This window comes from Elephas maximus, chromosome 6, assembly GCF_024166365.1.
Source record: "Elephas maximus indicus isolate mEleMax1 chromosome 6, mEleMax1 primary haplotype, whole genome shotgun sequence".
In the NCBI taxonomy this organism is placed as follows: Eukaryota; Metazoa; Chordata; class Mammalia; order Proboscidea; family Elephantidae; genus Elephas; species Elephas maximus.
The window spans coordinates 129,596,674-129,613,854 of NC_064824.1; the positions used below are offsets into that span (position 1 = coordinate 129,596,674).

Below are 17,181 nucleotides of genomic sequence, written 5' to 3' on the forward strand. Positions count from 1 at the left end.
GAAGCCACCTTTGTGTTCATTATAGAGACCCCCTGCCTTCGAGGGCCACCCTGAAAAGGCTGGAAACCAAAGAGATCTGTGAGTAGAAAAGTGTTAGGCCTTCGTTGGCGGAGGAGTCCTAACAGACATGAGTTATACTTAGTTGTCTTATTCACTCACACTGGGCAGAAAAGAGCCAAAGTTTTTTTTCTTTCTTTCTGTGCAGATCACAGCTGCAGCACTTGGTTGCAAAGTCTGGTTAGCAAAGAAATAGAAGGTCTGAAGGGAAGGCAGGAAGAAGCCAATAATGTCACTTTAAGAGGAGTTTGTTCTTCACAGTGGCAGATGTTCTTCACTACCAGTCTCACTGGTGGTAGACACAGTCCCAGTCCTCTGCTGAAAAAGTCTCCATCAGAAAAAGACAGATAATGAGCAACATGCAACACAACACAGATGACCCACGTTAGTCAGAACTGAGACCACAGACCATTAGCGAAGACTTGTCACTCTGGTAACTAGACAGTACGGTCAATACAGCCAGGGAAGCCAGCACGAACATAGACAGGGAGAGGGAACTAAAGAACACATTGTGGGCAAATGGGATCCTTAATAACAGGAGCCCATAGGAATTCAACATAACATTTTGAACAGTTCAACCCATAACCCATTGCCATCGAGTCGATTCTGACTCATAGCGACTCTATAGGACACAGTAGAGCTACTCCATATGGTTTCCAAGACTGTAAATCTTTATTGAAGCAGACTGCCACATCTTTCTCCCGTGGAGCTGCTGGTGGGTTTGAACCACCGATCTGTCAGTTAGCAGCTGAGTGCTTAACCGCTGTGCCATCAGGGCTCCTATTCAACCCATAATGAGTAGCAGAGATGGAGCCGACTCTTAGTTCCCAGGTTATCAGGCTAATCTGCTCTGCCTCTGCCCCTCCCATCTCCCTATTAGGCAATTCTGGCTCCTCAGAGCCCGACCTGTCCTTAAAGGCTACTCAAATGCCACCTCTTGCTGGGGTCTTGGCAGCCCTACAGTTCCCGGTGGTGGAATTACCCTCGTCCTGTCCCATTCTCCTAATGCTCGTTGCTTGCAACTCCTTTAAAACACCAATGATAATCTACCACTTACTAGAGTTACTTATACTCTGCCAGTAGACTGTGAGGCCCTGGAAAGGGAAAACAACATACCTTATTCATCCTTGTGTGGCCCACAACACCTAGTACCATACTTTAAAAAGATAAAAGTAGTGGATATCTGGGCGTATTTAATTGAATTGACTTGGCAGAACTTGATTACAGACCAGAGCGTCTACTTAGAAGTTATTTTAAAAAGGTGGGGGAACCCAGTCCTTGATGCATCAAATATCACATAACAAGGAAGATTGGTTTTAAAATGAAGTTGAGACACCACTTACACTGACCAGCTGAGGACTTTTTTCTGTGCAGTTGAGTGCCAAAGGAAAGAGAAAGTAACTGTGGACTTAATTCCCAATGCTCATGGTTGGTAAGTCTCTACAACCAACACTCAGTTAACTCTGTGCACAAATGCAGAGGCCGTACAGCAAATATAAGTGATAAAAACAAAACAAAACAAAACCCATGTTCATTTGAGGAAGGTTCCAGAGCTGTTTTGGACACTACCAAAGAGCCATGCAGACTCCAGCTGAGGGGCCATCTCTTGGGTCCTTAGCAGCTTGGGTCTGGGGAAACAGGAGAACTAGAGGTGGTGCAAAATTCACTTCTACTTCCGATTCCTTTGGCCCTGAACCCCAAAGAGGCGAAGTCAGAGCTGGGCGTGGGAGGAGTCGGGGTGGGAATGGCCTCCTTGCTCTTTGGATGGTGTACACACACGTATCACGAGTGCCGACCAGTCTGAAGAGATTAGTAAACTCTAGATTACCAGCCCCAGACTCCATGATCTCTTTGTAAACTAGCCAAACAATTAACCACCTGGAGAACACTTTTTAAAGAATGGTTTAGTTTAAAGACTTCAATAGGAATCCCGATAACCTGACAATGACAGGACAATTCTCGGGTCAATTAAGTGAATAACGTAGTCATTGCCAAAATTTAGTGACCCTCTCTTTTTTCGTATCCCTCTCCTCAGAGGTATATCTCTTTCTCTCTCCTTGCAGTCTCCGTTTCTGCACAACCGAGCTCCAATTCAGTTGTTTTTTAACTCAAAATCAAGTCAACAGCTATTAATGACAATTAATAAATGAGCCTCTACCTGGCTGTGCTCTTGTTGTTGCTGTAAGTTGCCATTGAGTCAATTCCAACTCATGGCAACCCCATGTGTGCAGAGCAGAACTGCTCCACAGGGTTTCCAAGGCCGTGACCTCTCAGAAGCAGATTGCCAGACCTGTCTTGCGAGGCACCTCTGGGTGGGTTCACACCACCAACCTTTTGGCTCACTGATTGCTGTTGAGTAGATTCAGACTCACAGCAACTCCACATTATAGAGTAGGACTGCTCCACACGGTTTCCTAAGCTGTTAATTGTTATGGAAGCAGACTGCCACATCTTTCTCCCATGGAGTGGCTGGTGGGTTCAAACTACCGACCTTTCAGTTAGCAGCTGAGCAATTAACCACTGTGCCACCAGGGCTCTCAACCTTTCAGCTAGCAGTCACAAAGCCCCACCTGTAAAAGCTGGGCAAGTATAAAAGATCTAAGTAGGAGTTCAACATAAAAATAGAAGTGATGTGTCAACCCACTTCATACATGATTAAACCTCTGAATCAATGTAGAAAAAAATGTATAAGGTGAAGGCAATGTTCATTGTTTCATCCTCACTAGTTTTTTGGGATTCACATAAAAAACACTGAGGTTTTTATTTCAGCAATATTCCCTAACCAACCCTAAAACTACACCCCCCCAAAAAACCCTGTTGCGTTGAGTCGATTCCAACTCATAGTTACCTTATAGGACAGACTGCAACTGCTCCATAGGGTTTTCAAGGAGCTGCTGGTGGATTTGAACTGCCCACCTTTTGGTTAGCAGCCAAGCTCTTAACCACTGCGCCATCAGGGCTCCATATTATATGATGTAAGTAACGAATAATCAGAGTAAGACTCATACCTGGTCCTGGGGGACCTCTCGTTCCAGGGATCCCCATGGCTCCTTCCGGTCCTCTTGGGCCTGGCACCCCAGGAAGCCCCGGGATTTGGGGGCAGGCCTCTGCATCTGCAGGTGGCCCAGGTTCACCTGAAATTGGAATCACCATTTGTGTGATGAATTCAAATGCCTTTGAACAAGCATCTTCTGCATTGCCAAGTTAAGGATGAACTTCTGACATTATGCTGAAATTTTAACAAGAGTGTTCATCCATTCAGTGGAAGCTCTATGTCTTATTCACTGGGAGGTACATGATACATTTCCAGAAAGCATTTATTGAATATATGAATGAGTGAATGCATGAAACATCAGGAGAAGCAGAAGAAGTATGAAGTAGTGAGGACTGTCTGAGAGAGCAATAATTATGGTGACTTTCACAAGATTTCCAAACTTTGAGCCACTTTTTGTGGGGTACCAGCCATAGGTGGCATTGATGAAGGGACTGGTGGGTCTCTGAAGCTCACTAATGTCTCCCCAAGTCCTGACTCAACATGGCAGCCAGGTGGGTTTCCACAGTGTCAATTACTCAAATAGATGGAATTTCAGGATTGCTAAAAGCATGCGTTGCAATCAACCCATGGCAACTGGCGGAGGTTATAAAGCAGTGATTCTCAACCTTGAGTGCATGCTGGAGACGCCCAGGATGTTGTACAAACACTGATGCCTGGGTCCCCCCACCAGAGGTTCTGGGTTAGTTGGTCTAAGATGTGGCCTGGGCAGTGCCCTCAACCTCAGCTGCACCAAAAAAGAAGAAGAAAAAAATCAGCTGGAGAGCTTTTCAAGAGTATGGATGGGCAGATGCCACCCCTACTTATTAAACAGAAATCTCTGGGGGTGGGACTTGAGCACCAGTATTTTTTTAAAAGTTCCTAGGGGATTCCACTATCAGCCAGGGTTGAGCAGCACTGCTGAAAAGCTGTAGTTCTCAAACTTTAATGCGTCAGAATCGTCTGGTTGGCTTGTAAGAATGCAGATTCCTGGGCCTCACCCCCAGAGTTTCTGAGTCAGTAGGTCTTGGGTGGGGCCCAATAACTGCATTGCCAACAAGTTCCCAGGTGAGGCTGAGGGTGTTGATCTGGGGGACCTCGCTTTGAGAACCACTGCTCTAAAGATTTGAAATCTTTTTCTTCTTAGTTATGTTCACATCTTGAAGACTTTGTTTCTCAAGCTCCGTTCAGGCACCTTGCAAACATTTCACAAGGGTTATTAACTAAGCAATAATCATAACAGCTAACATTTATTAAGGAGCCTGGGTAGCGTAAGCAGTTTGGAGTTGGCCGAGAACTTGAAGGTTGGCAGTTTGAACCCATCCAGCGGCTCCATGGAAGAAAACTCATTGCCATCAGGTGGATTCCGACCCATAGTGACCCTACAGGGCACAGTAGAACTACCCCATAGGGTTTCCAAGGCTGTAATCTTTATGGGAGCAGACGGCCACATCTTTCTTCTGTGGAGCTGCTGGTGGATATTGGAACCGCTGACCTTTCAATTAGCAGCCAAGTGGTTTAACCATTGTGCCACAAGGGCTCCTTCCATGGAACAAAGGCCTGGCAAACTGCTTCTGTAAAGATTACAGCCAAGAAATCCCTATGGAGCACTTCTGCCGTAACACATGGGGTCACCATGGTCTGGGGCCAACTCATTGTTGTGCCAACATAACAATAATAAAAACCAAAAACCAAACCCAGTGCTGTCGAGTCGATTCCAACTCATAGCGACCCTATAGGACAGAGTAGAACTGCCCCATAGAGGTTCCAAGGAGCACCTGGTGGATTCAAACTGCCGACCCTTTGGTTAGCAGCCGTAGTGCTTAACCACTACGCCACCAGTAACACTTAGTAAATGCTCTATTACAATCAGATCCTGTGCCAAGTGCTTTATCATTAAATTCTTTCAACAAGCCTGCCTATGTACTGTTGTTATTGGAATGTTACAGATGAGAAAAATGAGGCTCAGATAAATAAGTGACTTATCCAGGGTCACACAGCACACGTCAGAGTCCAGATTAAAACCCAGGATGGTCTGGCTCTAAACACATGGCCTTAACCGCCACAGCATACTGCCTCAAAAATTCTTAATGTCTGTGGGGTAAAATTCTAAGAAATGGAACATATTTTAAAACACACCATCTGCTTAGTTATGATTTTCTTAAAATTCATATAAATGTGCAAAATAATTTTTTTTTATAATTTTTATTGTGCTTTAAGTAAAAGTTTACAAATCAAGTCAGTCTCTCACACAAAAACCCATATACACCTTGCTACACACTCCCAATTACTCTCCCCCTAATGAGACAGCCTGCTGTCTTCCTCCACTCTCTCTTTTCGTGGCCTTTTCGCCAGCTTCTAACCCCCTCCACCCTCTCATTTCCCCTCCAGGCAGGAGATGCCAACCTAGTCTCAAGTGTCATCTGATCCAAGAAGCTCACTCCTCACCAGCATCCCTCTCCAACCCATTGTCCAGTCCAATCCATGTCTGAAGAGTTGGCTTCGGGAATGGTGCCTGTCCTGGGGCAACAGAAGGTCTGGGGGCCATGACCACCGGGGTCCTTCTAGTCTCAGTCAGACCATTAAGTCTGGTCTTATGAGAATTTGGGGTCTGCATCCCACTGCTCTCCTGCTCCCTCAGGATTTCTCTGTTGTGTTCCCTGTCAGGGCAGTCATCAGTTGTAGCCGGGGACCATCTAGTTTTTCTGGACTCAGGATGATGTAGTCTCTGGTTCATGTGGCCCTTCTGTCTCTTGGGCTCGTAATCACCTTGTGTCCTTGGTGTTCTTCATTCTCCTTTGATCCAGGTGGGTTGAGACCAACTGATGCATCTTAGATGGCTGCTTGCTAGCGTTTAAGACCCCAGACGCCACTGTTCAAGGTGGGATGCAGAATGTTTTCTTAATAGATTTTATTATGCCAGTTGACTTAGATGTCCCCTGAAACCATGGTCCCAGACCCCTGTCCCTGCTACGCTGGCCTTCGAAGCATTCAGTTTATTCAGGAAACTTCTTTGTTTTTGGTTTGGTCCAGTTGTGCTGACCTCCCCTGTATAGTGTGCTGTCTTTCCCTTCACCTAAAGTAGTTCTTATCTACTACCTGATTAGTGAATACCCTTCTCCCACCCTCCCTCCCTCCCCCGTCTCGTAAAGATAAAGTAGCAAGAAAATGCTAGAAAAATATGACCACAATGACCAAGTCTCAGTCTATGTACTACTTAATGTGGCCATGCAAAACGTACTTGAACTCTGTCATGGATTGAATTATGTTCCTTTAAAAATGCATGTATCAGTTTGGCTGGGCCATGATTCCTGGCATTGTGTAATTTTCCTGTGTGTTGTAAATCCTGCCTCTGTGATGTTAATAAGGGAGGATGGGTGGCAGCTGTGTTAGTGAGGCAGGAGTCAATCTACAAGCTTGGATTGTGTTTTGAGGCAATCTCTTGAGATATAAAAGAAAGAAGTAAGCAAAGTGATGGGGACCTCATACCACCAAGAAAGCAGCACCAGGAGCACAGCGCATCCTTTGGATCCGGGGTCCCTGCTCCCGAGAAGCTCCTCGACCAGGGGAAGATTGAGGGCAAGGACCTTCCTCTACAGCTGACAGAGAGAGAAAGCCTTGCCCTGGAGCTGACGCCCTGAATTTAGACTTGTAACCCATTAGATTGTGAGAGAATAAATTTCTCTTTGTTAAAGCCATCCACTTGTGGTATTTCTGTTATAGCAGCACTAGGTGGCCAAGACAAACTACTAGCTGTTTGGAATTTAACCCTTCATAAAATATGGTCTGAAACTACCAGCAACATAGGGCCATATATATTTTTACAGTATGTACAGTTTAATGGAAAATGTGGCTTTTCCACTATGGTTGATTTGAGAGAGCTACTTATGAACATTTCCTGTCTTCCCTGAAATCATCTGGGCCTTTCATGGCAGGGGGGTGGGGCAGGGGAAGGAGGGGAAAGGTCGAGGAGGAACGCATTTGATTGCGGTTTCATATTTAGGCTTTCGATGTTATCTTCAAATGAGTTTACATTTACAGTTAATACTTACAGTAAGTATACTCTGTACAGTTACAGTATACAGAGATACACTAAACCCAAAAACCAAACCCACTGCTGTCGAGTCGATTCTGACTCACAGCGACCCTATAGGACAGAGTAGTGCTGCCCCACAGGGTTTCCGAGGAGCACCTGGTGGATTCGAACTGCTGACCTTTTGGCTAGCAGCTGTAGCTCTTAACCACTACACCACCAGGGTTTCCAGAAACACACTAAAAAAAAGGCTTAAAATGAGAATTCATTCAATATACAATTTTAATTTTTAAATACAAACACTTAAAATAGCACCGTTTTTAAAATTCTGATTTTGTTTTTCTTTACTTTTTATTAAACCAGAAGCTGAAAGAAAGGGGTGAGGTGTCTCTTCCAAGAGTCCTAGAATTAGTACATGGGGTTTGTATTCAGGGTGATTTTCATTGGGTTTAATGGCATGCCTGGTAAGAACAAATGCAGGCATTCGCAATTTTTCTTTTGAACAACTCTTTCTCTTCTCTTTGAACATGCTGGATACAAAATAATATGTTGTTTTTGCATCACAGAGGATTAGGTGAACAGATTTGAAAGAATAATGGCATTTTCTTTTGAACACACAAAGAAATCTGTTCTTTCAAAGTGGACTAAATGGTGGTGTGATCATGGCCCCTTCTTAGGTGTTCAGGCTCCATTTTTTTTTAATGTTGCTGAAACAACTTATTTTAGGGATGTTCTGTGTATTTACATTGTAGAATTTATAAAGGGAACTCCAGTGGGTATGCTTGATAGCATTTGACAGAGAAAGAGCTCCTATTTCGTACCTGAATGGAAATTACGTAAGCTGAGTCTCTACATCGCCCCCACAACCTATAATGAGGCTCAGATCCGGACACTCTAATATGAGGTTACTGTATCTTTAACTAGGAAGCCAAGACATTAAAACCTAAGATAATTACAGAAACCCGTCTCTAAAAAATGTAGCAACGTTTAACTCACCAATGCAGTGGGCAGACAAGTGTGGAAATGGCTGGAAACCATATTTAGGGGAAACTATCAATTTTATAGCCATGCTTACCCCTGGAACCTGCAGAGAGATTCAAAGCCAAAAAGCCAGGCCACGTGAGGATTTTCATTCGGTGGAGACAGATTTTTCATTTGTGGATTAGGACAAAAGTGAAATAGAGTGTCAGAGAACATACTATTTAGGACCACATCAATGCCAAGCCAAATGACAGCATCTTATTTACATAAGAAGTCCACATCAATGCTACTGACAGCAAGAGCTCTGATTGAGTCATGGAGTTTTCACAGCTAGCATGATGTGCAGTAAAATTCTCTTGAGCTATAAAATCTCAGCTGATTTCTTGTGGCAAATATGCCCTGATTTAATGGACATAAAAATTCTGTCCGTTTGAAGGCTTCTAAAAATTCCATATTAATTGGGCAAGTTTTATAGGTTATGCACAGAAAGGAAACAGAAAATGAACCGCAGACTAAGCCTGTGATGCTACAGTACTGTAGTAGAATAATCCATCGCAGAACAGTGTAGTCTATTGGCTCTCTGTACTAGAGTGCTAATTTAGGAGACAGCAGAATATTCTGAACTGAAACCACGTTACCAGAAGATTGATGTAGAATCTCAAAAGATATTACTGCTGCCAATCTCAAATGTATATCTCTGTTTGCCCTTCCTCTTCCCAACCTTGCCTTGGCTTACTTTAACCCATGATTAGAAACTGTTACCCAGAAGAACTGATGTACTAATGTACTTCATAGAAAAAGTTAAACAAGGTATCTAGAATAATTAGTGGGAATTCGGGGACATAAATCAACTATACAATCCTAACATACAATAATCAAATCATTCTTTGCCTCCTGCTTGAGGGAATACATATTATTTATCTACCACAGAAATATCAGATGGAAAATCAACTCCTAATTTTCCATCTGATATTTCTGTGGTAGATAAATAATGTGTATTCCCTCAAGCAGGAGGCAAAGAATGATAACGAATACCGGTTTACTGAGCATGACACTTTATAGTAAAACTTGAAATAAATATACTTTTTATATCAGAAAGTGGTAAACTCATAAATGTGCTGGTGATCTCGGCATCATTAACCACTTTTTGAAAGATGGCCATTACGGTGAATGTTTATGTAAGATGCTGGGCATAGGTGGCTCGGGGGAGATAACTGAGTATTAGGAACTTACCTGGAGGACCAGGAGGCCCTTGTTGACCTGGAGGTCCAGGTAAACCCTTTTCTCCAGGTGGCCCAGGAAATCCATGGGGTCCCTGTGGCCCTGGGAATCCCATTGGTCCTAAAAGGAACGTGTAAAGATGAGGGCACTGGAATGAAGCGATAGAAAGACAATGACCAGTTTTATTGACTGAATCCAGAGATTCATCCCAACAAATCTGCAGGGCAAACTGAGTCTCAGAGTCCAGATTAGTCTTTCTCTCTTTTATATAAGGCTATAGGGTTGCTATGAGTCAGAATTGACTTGGTGCAATAGGTTTTTTTGTTTTGTTTTTTAAATAGTGCTATAAACAACAAAAACTAACCAACCGGTTGCTGTCAAGTTGATTCTGACTCATAGCGACCCTACAGGACAGAGCAGAACTGCCCCATAGGGTTTCCAAGGAGCAGGTGGTGGATTTGATCTGCCGACCTTTTAGCTAGCAGCCAAGCTCTTAACCATTGTACCACCAGGGCTCCATGGAGCTATAGAGGAATTTTTTTTTGTTTTTGGTTTGGTTTTCACAGAGCTATAAGAGCTGCCTCTCTCTGAAGGAAACAAAATGATCAGTAAAAAGAACTAAGGAAAATGGGTCCATGGTCAAGGCAAAACTAAATTAGAATGAAAAGCCTTGTAATCCTGAATTTTCTCTGTAGACATTCAAAGAACTGGGACTGAAACTGAAGAGGAAATAAGGAAAGATGCTTCAGTTATGTGGGGGACAAAGTGCCCTCTCCCCAGCCCTGAGTTTACACCACCCTCTCTCTCACTCTCTTAGTCTCGTCCTCACTGACCACTCAGTTCCTCACAAATGCTGTCCCTCCTCTTCTTACCCATCCATTGAGTCCTTCTCATTCCTTGGAGTTCAGATCAAGCCACGCTTCCTCGGGGAAGCCCTCCCTGAAATCCCAAGCAAAGCCTGGTGCTTTTTCATAAGCTTGCATAGAAGCAGTTCCCTTCTCTCAGAACACATGTCCCAGTTTGTATTGATGTATCTTCTGGTTTATCTATCTGTATAAAGGTCATAATCAGGCAAGGTAACTGCAACCAGACATGCAGATTGGAGTGACTTTAGGGAAAAGGTTGAATTGTGTTGCTAAGCTGGAATGTATTGTTGAAGAGCTACAGAATCTTTATATAGTTTGGAAGATGAAGAACTAATTTAGGCAACTTAGGATTCATTTAGTGGCTTTTCATAATAGTCTGATAAAATGTGTGCCTCCTCCAAGAAACCAATGATATCCTCCTTTCTTGATGTGAAGCTCCATCTGTATAAGTTTCCTCCTCATATTCCTGAGAAATCCCTGTGTGGTGCAAACAGTTAAGCGCTTGACTACTAGCCAAAAACTTGGCTGTTCGAACCCACCCAGAGGTGTCTCCAAAGGCAGGCCTGGCCAGCTGCTTCTGAAAGGTCACTGTTTGAAAACCGTAAGGAGCAGTTCTACTCCACACACATGGGGCCTCCATGAGTTGGAACAGACTCAATGACAGCCAACAACAACAACACTATATTGCTGTGGGTGCCTAATAAGTTGTTTGTGAAATAGGTAATATTCTCCCTCTGGATAAATCTCAAAAGGTAAGCTGATGAAGCTTACTCATCTTTTTCACAGTAAAGTGCCATTTGGTCCTTATGCCCACTGGACTGGGAGTTAAGAAACATGACTAGCAGTTCCATCAATATTTCTAACTCCCTGTATGTCTTTGGGTAGGTCATTGTTATTTTCATGACATGCTATGTCCCTACCCCTGAGGTTTATGTCCAAGGGTAGGGTTGTTCTCTAGAGTATACCTCGGGTGGAACGGTGCCTTTTTGGGAGAGGAACTAGGCTGTATAGCCAGCCCCTTCCTCCTTCCTCTTGGTGACAAGACTGTTAGCTGCTCTGTCTAATTCTGGGATTCAATAATAGGAAGCTCACAGAGCTGCAGACATAAGCCACATTCTCTAAAATTGATTTTATTGCTAAAGGTGAAGAGGGCTGCTGTGTACTGTTGTATAAGTTGTGCACTGCACAATTCCAAGGATGCCATTTGCACTGTAGTCAACGAGATTTTGATGTCCGTCTGCCCTAATCTTTGGCCTTATTTCACGTGTAGCTCAGAAGTCAGACAGGGAGCTAGTTACAGGGCTTCTGCAAACTTCAACAGTTGCTTCTCTAATATCCAGCTACCTTATTTACAGAATAAGAGAGTTGGATAATTATTATTGGTCCCTTTCACACACACAAGAAAAGTTTTATGATCCCAATAATTCCCTGAAATTCTGATGGCCCAACACTAAAGGGCCCATCTATTAGCAGTTAGGTAAGAATTCATTAAAATAAATATCTTAGCCTTAAATAGTAAGGACAAAAATCAGTCATGGGGACCCTTTTGTGAATATAAAAATGCAAAGTCAACAGCCTAGAACTGAGCTGTCCAATGCAGAGGCATCAGCCACAGCGGCGACTGACCACCTGAAATGTGGCCAGTCCCAACTGGGTTGTGCTGTGAGTATAAAATAGGCAACGATTTCAAAGGTTGGAAGGAAGAGTATCTTTTTTGGGAGAAAAACTAGGTCTGCACAACCAGCCCTCTCATTGATACATTTTAATGGGTATATGTTAACATAATATTTTGAATATATTATGTTAAAGAAAATAAGGATGGAAGGTAATTTCACTTGTGTCTGTTTACTTTTCTTAAATGTGGCTACTAAAAATTTAAATTACACATGTAGCTTCCATTATTATTTCTATAGTTCTGCTCTGGTCTTGAAGACTATTAAGAGCATTATTAGAGTCTAAAAAAAAAATTTTTTTTTTTTTTATAACAATAAACTGGTGTTTCTTCCTTTTCCTTGACCAGCTTTTACCCAAACTTTAAAACTCTTTGGGAAAGTCAGGACAATTTGCAACTGTTGTACCTGTTTCTGTATGAAATAAAAATGACTTCACAGTGCAGTAACCCAGGCCCTCGAGGGCAAAAGTCCTCACACACTCCTTAAGGAGCAACTCACATTCATACCTCTCTGGCCGTCATTTCCATCACATCCTGGATAACCTTTGCACCCTGGAGGGCCTGGAGGGCCTCGGGGACCTGGTGGCCCTGGCAGGCCACAGTCGCCAGGCTCCCCTCTCAGGAGTTCAACATTCCCAGGGGCACCTGGAGGCCCCGGTGCACCTGACCACAGGGAGGAGGCAAAAAGATTCTTTCAGTCAAAGACAGGTTCGGACACCGTTGCCAGTGAGCTTCTCCAGAAAAGTAATTTAATGGTTTACGAGCAAGGGAAGGTGAGAGTTAGAAGACTAAGTCAACAGTATCAGAAGTGAAGCACAGAGTATGTCTCATGGAGCCCAAGTTGAGAAATGGTGTCAATAGTGGGTTAGTACTTGTTGACAAAATGAATCTAAACAAAGGTTTCCTTCCCTTCATAGCCATTCCTTCTGGGAGCATTAGTTCATGATTTTTATTTACATATTCATCCACTCTTTTAATACAAAATAGATATATGTGTATATACACATACATATATGTGTATATATGTATGTAGGAAACCCTGGTGGCATAGTGGTTAAGAGCTACGGCTCCTAACCAAAAAGTCAGCAGTTCAGATCCACCAGCTGCTACTTGGAAATCCTAAGGGGCAGTTCTACTCTGTCCTATAGGGTCACTATGAGTCGGGATCAACTCGGTGGCAACAGGTTTGGTTTTTGGTGTATGTATAGAAATATATGTGTATATATATGTATACTTGATAGAAAGAGAGGGAGGGAGAGAGAGAAGAGGGAAGGTTAAGGTGGGGAAAAGTTTTTGAGGGAAAACAACTGACGGAAAGGAATGTTAGCCCTATTAAAATTATAATCAAATTTGAAAACAAATATCTATATGTACAAATGAACCGGGCCCAAATTCTATTCCTGTTTAGTGTCTATGCTAATTAGCACTTTAAGCACTTTTATTTTTCTCAGTAAAAAATACAAACTACGTAATGTTTTATCCCATCCTTACTAAAATTCTAAAGATTCAAAGACAGTAGGTTTATGTCTCTATAAACAAGTTCAATAATGCACTTACATGAATGTGACTGTGATTTGCAAGATATTGTGCTGGGTCATACTCTTCTCCCAACTCCCAAACCAGCTCTAGTCCAAACCAAAAACCAAATCCGTTGCCATCAATTTGATTCCGATTCACAGCAACCCCATAAGACAGAGTAGAACTGCCCCATAGGGTTTCCAAGGAGTGGTCAATAGATTCCAACTGCCAACCTTTTGGTTAGCAGCCAAGCTCTTAACCACTGTACCACCAGGGCTCTAGCTCTAGTGCAGCCCTACTTTATTAGCTTAGTGATTACTTCCAAAATATTCCCTTGCCAGAGTTCACCTCTGTGAGGTGACGATGGGAACAAGATGTACCGCTAGCAGCCGAGGAAGACACTCTGCTTTCGGTCGCGTATGAAAAGCCTGGACCTTCACTCTGAGCCAGCAGCAGTAGCTTACATGGCAGATGCTAGAGACAAGGAGGGAGGGATTCTCTCCTGCTGGTCACTTCTGGGTCCTCATGGTCAGCATCAAGCTGGCAATGGGAAATTCTTGTCCTTGTACCCGTAAAAAAGGGCCAGATAGAGTTGAAATAGAAAAATAACGGGGCCTGAGTTCTCATCTGGATGTGGTCCCAAGAGCCCACCACTGCCCATATCTTCATCCCAAACTGGGTCTCACTTTTCCATCTGTTAAATTAATGGGGCCTGCTAAGGTGCTTCTTCTCTGCCATTATCTGGCCCTACATCCCACAGGGCTGGCAGCATCTAACAAAGGGAGCATTGCCATGATTTTCTCATACCTCTTGGACCATCGGGACCGGGAGGCCCCTGATCTCCAGGTAGACCTGGGTCAGGAATGTCACCCTTAGCGGCTCTTCCTGGGGCACCGGCAGGACCAGGTGGTCCTGGTCTCCCTGAGGAGGGACATGTTCAGATGTTAGCCTCATGACATTTGGAAGCTTTTGATTTCATTATTGAGAGAGGGGCAAAGCATGTTGACTCTTACCTGGGGGACCTGAAGAACCTTTTTCTCCAAAAAGGCCTGGAGGAGAAATTCCTAGACTCCCAGGGTCTCCTTTCTCCCCTTTCAGCCCAGGTATTCCCACTGGACCTGGTGGGCCCATTTCATGCAAACCTTAACAGGGAAAACAGCACTGATGTTGCATCTTCTGTTTGTCCATGTATTGAACCTGGAAAATAACTGCTTCCCAACAGGCATGTGACAGGTAAGCAGCTAGTTCTGCTGACACCAACTGCTGACTGCAATGGTGGCCTAAATGGCTGTCTAGCATTTCTGGGTCACCATTCACTATCTTATGACTCATGATACCAGTCAACTGGTCAACCATAGTGTTGATTTACGATTATTTCTCAACAGCTTAGTGACAATACCAACCTTCTAACCTCTACAATGGCTATAATGAAAAAGAAAGAGAGAGAGAGAGAGATGCAACAATCAGTAATTATGAATAAACTGCTCTGAAATTTGAGGTGGAAGATGGCATATAATTAGAACCATCGTGGAGCTTCACATCAAGAAAGGAGGATATCATTGCTTTTTTGGAGGAGGCACACATTTTATGAGACTTTTATGAAAAGCCACTAAATGAATCCTAAGTGGCCTAAATTATTCTTCATCTTCCAAACTGTGTAAAGATTTTGTAGCGCTTCAACAATAGATTCCCGTTTAGCAGCACAATTCAACCTTTTCCCTATAGTCACTCCAATCTGCATGTCGGGCTCCAGTTTCCTTGTCTGATTATGAGCTTGTGGTACAGTGGATCACTTCTACATGGCCTTTCTAGCCATGGTCTTGTAATTCCCACCAAGTAATTGGGTGGGATTATGCAAATAAGGTGCTTGTGGGCCACCAAGGGGACTGGGTAGCTTGCTAATAATGCAAAATAAGGTGCATGACACCCTTGTGGGGGTGGGCCCATGTAAATAAGGTATATGGAACCCTAATGAGAGGATTGGTTAGTTATGCCATCCCATTAGGCTTAAAAGAGAACCAGTCACAGAGCAGAGGGGGGAACCTCACTACCAAAGAAAAGAGACAGGAACAGACCATGTCCTTTGGACCCAGGGTCCCTATGCTGAGAACCATCTAGACCCAGGAGACAGAGCTATAACACTGAAGACAGCAAGAAGCAGCAGCAGAGAAATGGCAGCAGCTGACCAGGGGACTGGTGCGAGACAGCAGGTGCAGGGGGCTGAGAAGCCCACAGAGTAAGGCTGTTACAGTGGGTGTGCCAACCCATGGAGCATGGAGCAAGAGAGCTGAGTGCCTCGGAGCTGAGGCTTACTGGTGGAATGGGGTGCCCCTGGGCACTTATTGGTGGAGCTAAAGAGAGTTGCAACACTTGCCCGAGCAGGGCAGAGGCTGGGCTGAGGCGCCAAGTGGCTGAGGGCCAGCTAGAGGCCTGCCTGCTGTCCTGATGGAAATATTGTATCCTGAGCCGTTTCTGACCCTGAATCGTAACCCGTTACTTCCCTAATAAACCACACAACTGCAAGTATGGTTTGTGAGTTCTGTGTGGCCATTGCAATGAATTATCAAACCCAGAAGAGAAGCAGAGAGTGCCGTGGAAGGGATGGCTGGTGTCAAAATTGGTAAAAAGGTTGAAGGGTAGAGGTATGTCTGACCACCTCACAGCAATCAGCCTTGGGCGGTTGATGCTGATCTTGCTTCTCTTGCCCCCTTGTGAAGTTAGATGAGGAGGTTTGATGTCGTTGCCAGGCCATTTTTACAAAACCATTTTTTTCTGAGAAAGACGCAACAAATGCACATTGCATGAAAATAATGGAAAAGGCTAAAATGCAATTGTTGAAGATTGGCCTATTTGTAACAGCAATTTGGTCAGGTAATTTGTTTTAGCTTGAAGTACTAGTTAGACCCACACGGTTGTACTTGGCATTACCACTTAATACGCACACACATGACAAAAACAAAAAAAATCCCCACTACTATTTATTTGTTATTCATAACAATTTGAAATCTGGCTCTACTTAAACAATTATTCAGTGAGTATTTTCAGTACAGATACAGTTCCAAGGAATATCAACAAAAGGCACTGTTAGCCAACCATTCCTTTTTAAATGGGTGTCTCTCAAATGTCCTTTTTATGTATCTTCAGCACTGAAAATAGTTGCAATACTGGGTTTCTGACCTAAGGCAGCTTCTTAGCAAAGCTGGCCAAATGTCATAAAGTGAAGAAATATCAGGGGGAGGGACGACTCTATCTCAGTTTCACTTGACGAAGGTCAGTCTTCTGCGAATGGTTTTATCTTACCTGAAGCACCTTTGCTTCCTTTCTGGCCCTTTAAACCATGCAAGCCGTTAAGACCAGGAGACCCCGAGGAACCTGAAACATATCATAGGCCAGTGACTCAAATGGGAAAGGGCACCACAGGGTGTTCCTGCCCAGCGGAGGGTACACTGATGGAGAAGACAAGCAGATCTTGTGTTCTGGACATCCTTTATCAGGGATGGAATCCATGTATTGATTATTTAACACATTCATGTGATGGAAGTTCTCTGCCGAGGCAGCTTAACACATAAGTTTCTTTGTTTTAAGGTATTGTGTTGGTTTATGACCGTATCATGAACACATCTAATTCTCTCTTATTGTATAGAATTAAAAAAAAAAAGTTTCTTTGTTTTAAGGTATTGTGTTGGTTTATGACCGTATCATGAACACATCTAATTCTCTCTTATTGTATAGAATTTAGAATGACTGAATTTAGGTGTAGGAAATGACCTTCTATTTTACGACAATAAAATCATCCTAGCTG

The 17,181-nt window shown here is 43.5% G+C and overlaps 1 protein-coding gene across 8 annotated transcripts in view; it reads right to left on the reverse strand.

Moving 5' to 3' along the window:
* Positions 1 to 17,181, reverse strand: part of COL4A4 (collagen type IV alpha 4 chain) — a 150,084-nt gene that overhangs the window by 8,461 nt on the left and 124,442 nt on the right. For 6 of the 8 annotated variants that reach the window (XM_049888341.1, XM_049888337.1, XM_049888338.1 and 3 more), the window contains 6 exons: positions 16,680 to 16,751; positions 14,393 to 14,521; positions 14,187 to 14,300; positions 12,369 to 12,524; positions 9,336 to 9,443; positions 3,066 to 3,191 (listed from right to left, as the gene is read on the reverse strand). In XM_049888341.1, the coding sequence (XP_049744298.1) occupies positions 3,066 to 3,191; positions 9,336 to 9,443; positions 12,369 to 12,524; positions 14,187 to 14,300; positions 14,393 to 14,521; positions 16,680 to 16,751 (705 nt within the window). Of the gene's footprint in view, positions 1 to 3,065; positions 3,192 to 5,857; positions 5,961 to 9,335; positions 9,444 to 12,368; positions 12,525 to 14,186; positions 14,301 to 14,392; positions 14,522 to 16,679; positions 16,752 to 17,181 lie in introns of those variants that run through there. The other 2 variants (XM_049888344.1, XM_049888339.1) reach the window with 2 other exon arrangements.